The 5,161-nt window shown below is 38.8% G+C and overlaps 1 protein-coding gene across 1 annotated transcript; it reads left to right on the forward strand.

Annotated features, from left to right (window-relative positions):
• Positions 1-737: 737 nt before the first annotated feature.
• On the forward strand, positions 738-1,274 carry LOC122001769. Its single transcript, XM_042556680.1, has one exon. The coding sequence runs from the start codon at positions 738-740 to the stop codon at positions 1,272-1,274; it is 537 nt and encodes a 178-aa protein (XP_042412614.1).
• Positions 1,275-5,161: the final 3,887 nt, after the last annotated feature.

Consider the following 5,161-nt stretch of genomic DNA (forward strand, 5'->3'; position numbering starts at 1 on the left):
TGATGAGATAATTAGTAGGTACACACGCAGGCGATCAACCACTGCTCGGTCAGGTAGTCCCCGTCCTGACATAATGTATAGAACTATTGTTCTACTTTCCGTTCGGTTGTCCTGTTATTGGAAGGTTGCTCTTTGTCCGACCGAACATGCCTCCCGCTCGAGGGTAGCAGTCTAGAGGAGTTGATGCATGACTATCAGCCTTAATCACAATTTCCTGCAACGATTGTTCGAGCACGACTAGGATCGATCGGGTTGTCACGCCTGGCCAAACAAACGAGGCCACTGTTTATCTTAATTGATTTACTTCATAGGCCTAAACCTTTAATTATTCTGACTTTGACCTCCGCATCTATTATTTTTCTAATACTTTAACCCATTGATCGGGTTCCTCCTATATCATCACTGCATCGATGAGGAATCAGTATAATTTTACGAAGCATTAATATGTAGTTTCAATCTTTGAACATTTAATATGTATATTTTTTTCATGACTTAATAATATTTACTTTATATTTAAAAGAAAAGTTTCATTGTTTGATTTGACTATGTTCGGGTCGTCCTCACTGATTAATGGTTATTAACAAACACACAACCATCAACTAGAGATAAAACAGGCCAACCAACCACCTTAATCTCTATATATACATGTATAACAGACGCACCCACCTACCGCATCCCTCCCTCTCTCGTCAACTCTCTCATCAACCTAGCTCCGAGAGAGCCACTCGATCGTCACCATGTCGAAGCTCTTGGCCCTCCCCACCCTCCTCCTCCTCCTCCTCGCATCCACCGCCGTCGACGCCCGCGTCATCAAACGCATGCAGCATCGCCGCGCCCTCTTCGACGTGGCCGCAGCCTGCAAAACCACGTCTTACCCCCTCCTCTGCCAGTCCCTCCCGGCGGACTCGGCCTCCCTCAAGGACCTCACCAGCACCGTCGTCTCCGCGGCGGCGGATAAGGCCAAGGAGGCTCAGGACGAGGCGGCGAAGCTGATGGCGGAGCCGGAGACGTCCAACACAGTGAGCCAGTCGCTGGGCGTGTGCCGGGCCAACTTCGACTCGGCCGTCGACAGCCTGCGGGGGGCGGCCAAGAACTTGAAGGAGGCAGCGTCGCACGCGGACCTGATGAGCAACCTCTCCGCCGCAACCGCCTTCGTGGAAACGTGCAACGACGCGTTCGCCGAGCGGGGGTTGAAGTCGCCGGTGGCCAAGACGACGGAGCTGCTGGGGAAGTTGGTCAGCAATTGCCTTGACTTGGGATCCGCCTTGCAATGACCGACGAACACGACTTTTAAAGTGACGGATTAAGGCGGGCAGGGCTTGCAGGTCGATTATAACATTATTTCGATTTTGAGGAGTTTTTCGACTTGGCTATTATCATCTTACATAAAAAGATTTTTTTAACCAAATTCATTTTCAAATTCACACATAAATACAAAAAAAAAATAATCATATGTGAAAGAGACATTTACACTGATCCTATCTTCCGTTTGGATCTTGAATTAGCCAAGGAACTTGATTGGATGCTATTTTTTTTGTCTACCAGAAATCCTTTTTTTTAATCCATTATCGTGCAATAAATATTATTATATTTAATTATGTAAATAATTTACAGCTAATTATCGATCAGACTTCATAAATTTGCTTAAACAAAAGTGGTTTGGTCGGCCATGCGCAAGCTGTTGCATGCAACGGCGTGCATTAAATTAAGTCAAATAAATATATTTATTATTATAATTGATATTTGATATTCAATTTACGTATAAATCAATTCTTAGATAGTAGAAAACTATATTTTTAAATTAATCTAAATTGAAAAGCGGCCATCATTACCCTAGGGTTTAGGGTGCTTTTGCCTGCAACGGCGTGCATTAAATTATGTCAAATAAATACATGTTTGAACCATAATTATTATAGCTAGATTTCATATCCAAATTATATATTTTTTAAACTATTTTTTATTATTTTTTTCGAAGGAAGCTACCCATAATTACAACAAGAGCACTATACGATTAAGAATGACAATCGATGGGATGAGACAGATTTATATACCCCGTCTTAGACTTTAAATTATATCTTCGTCCATTCTATTTAATCAAGGAAATCTCTATCCTCAATTTTACGAGATTAAATTTCCATCTTCTTCTCTATTGCCATTTTAAATGCCCATTATCAATTTACTTTGATAAAAGTATTAATATAAGAATATATATATTAATTAAATAATATGTAATAAAATGAATAATCTATGTTTTAATAAATAAAAATTTAAATTTTATTATTATTATTATTATTATAACAGATTTAGGAATGGAAAGAATATTTTCATACCTGTCCTATTCAATTGCGAAAATTTTAAAAATCCTCGAATCTGAATCCATATTAAAACAACTCCCTAAATTAAATCTATCCCCGTTTTAATTTTTTTTATCACAGATTCAAAATTAGTGTGAAAAAATTGTCATTCCTATTACCAGTTCTCGCATACAAACAATTTAAATACTCAAACAATTTTAACATTACTCGGGTGGAGATCGTAAATAACCAGTGGCAGATTCGGATTAGGAGATTAGGATTTTATCCAAGTTGTATCAATTCTTGTTTTAAATTTCAAGTGATGGAAAAGCACTAAAAATTCTTACTATTTTTTTTTTAAAGTAACGTGATAATATTGAACCTCAGTTTTCAGATTTTACTAAAATGCACCTTCTTTTGACCAAACCGCACCTCAAAATCCTTACTCTGTTTTTTGTTTCTTCTCATATATTCTTAGATATCAAAATTTCCCTCAAAATGTTTTTATCCTCAAAATATCTTTATTCTATTATAGTATTATTATAACTATCACGCCCCAGAGGAACCTCTATCGATAAAATTTTGACATCATCTTCCCTGTAACGATGACAATATAAAACATATATACAAGAATATTCACACAATATAACCATCAACCCACACGGCTGAAATATATACACCACCATGCATTTTTATACTCAGTTCACTCAGCTGGAACAAAATAAATACAACCCCACAATTATATATATATTAAACAGTCTACTCGGCTGTACAAAAAAATAACATAGCGGAAAAACGATAAAGGGAGCCCATACAAACCAAAACAACACACTGCTAGCCAGTTAGACTTTATCCAACAACCACAACAACACAAAAATTCAACTCCACATAATAAACTCCAAAAGATAATCGAATTAATATAACAACAAATACAAAATACGAGTAATGAATAAACGAAACCCGATGCAGTCTTCGGATATGACGTAGGACCGGTAGCCAGGACTCTCCCAAGCATCCTTGATTCATCTACCTACTACCTGGCGAAAGAAAAATCATTTTACGGGGTGATGAGTACTAAGACTCAGCGGGTAATAGAACAGATAGTGCATGAGTATAGTAAAGAACTAGAGATACAAAGGTATACAGTCTCATACGAAAAGTAATAACAGATACTACCATGTTATCATAATAAATGTCCATATCTGAAACCATATCCTAGGCTAGTAAAATCAGGAGAAGAACAACTCTGCTACAGAGCTACCCATAACTATAAGGGTAACATGTGAAGTATATACATATTACCAATAGGTGAGTTAGCCTAAACACATACAACAGATATATATGTCAACATATGTAAGCATATTAGCATAAGTAAGCAACAACATCAGTCGATATAATAATAACAGCGTATGCACGGATGGTCACCCCGCCTACCTCTCTACACCACGACTCCTGTATGGTCGAGAGGTCGGATTGATGACAACTGTACTACTCAAAGGCCGCCACTACTCTCGAGTAACCGAGTGGACAGGTGCTGAGTATCTAACTAGCTACAAAGCGAAGGGGTTCCTACTGCTCGCAACTCCAGCTATCACTACCCATGAGTGGACGAGTGCGGCACGACAGGACAAGCAACATCTGCTCCAGCTACCACTCTCTCGAGTGGCCGAACGTGCGACCCTAGTCAACGACTCTCTCGATCGCAAGGGACAATTTGTCGTTAACATATATACAATAGTATGATGCGCAAAATACAACAGTCATCATATACATGTAACAAGAATCAGGTATACTACATGAAGCCAGCGTGTTCAATACGGTACATAAATAAACAACAATCAAAACATGCAAGGTTGGTATCTAATATATGTTAAATATCATAGATGACAACAAGAGACTGTATGGATATAGAAACGAATAACTCAAAGGTTTGAATGAAAGTATCAAGCACAAGAAAAATACGAGTGGAGTCAAGGTAAAGCCGTCCTTATTCAAAAATAATAGCTCATGCATCAAGTTCCAAAGAACTAAAGAGAGTCGAAGTAAGAAGTACCTGCCTTAATGTAGATCGAGCTAAACGTCCTCTGATCTAAGCTCCTATAACGTATCAGCAATCTGGAATGAGTAACACAATTAACATCCAGACCTAACATAGATCGAATAATGTAAACGGAGATTTGCCCATGCAAGGGAGTGATGATCTAGGACAGAATGCACACGGAGGAAGGAAGAAGAGGACCGGAGAGACGACCCTCGGTGGCGCTCGGGTGGCTCTCATCCGCTGGTGTTGGCCGTGGCGACCGGGTGGAGCAGGCTCGTGGAAGAGATGAGAGGGGGAAGGAGGAGAGCTCGGCGCGTGCGACTCGGGAAGGAACAGGAGATGGGGCGGTGATGGGGCAGCCAGAACCGAGAGAGAAGAAGGGAGAGGCGGCGTCGGGTTTAGGGCACGGGGGAAGCGAAGGAAAAGAAAAAAGGAAAAGAAAATAAATAGAGAAATTAAACATTTTCTTATTTAAATAGGATAGTTTAAACATGCTTTCTCCTGGTCCAATAATTTATCCCTTTAACATATGTCATACGATCTCCGTTTAAATTTCTAAAAATTCTAATAACATTATTTGTCAAATAACCTTATTATTTAATTATTATTTGGGCATCGTGTTTTACAATAACAGTTATAATGTGCTAAAGTAAATTGATTAAATTTAATCAAAAATATTATATAAAATATATTTTTTTATTAACTTGATCAAAATTAATTTAAAATTATATTATCAAATATGACATATTTGCTATGACAGTATTACTCAATTTTGATCCCCCACAATCGTCGTTGGTCGTCGCACCGTCGTCCGCTGGCAACGACC

The sequence above is a fragment of the Zingiber officinale genome, chromosome 1A (genome assembly GCF_018446385.1).
Source record: "Zingiber officinale cultivar Zhangliang chromosome 1A, Zo_v1.1, whole genome shotgun sequence".
NCBI classification, from domain to species: domain Eukaryota; kingdom Viridiplantae; phylum Streptophyta; class Magnoliopsida; order Zingiberales; family Zingiberaceae; genus Zingiber; species Zingiber officinale.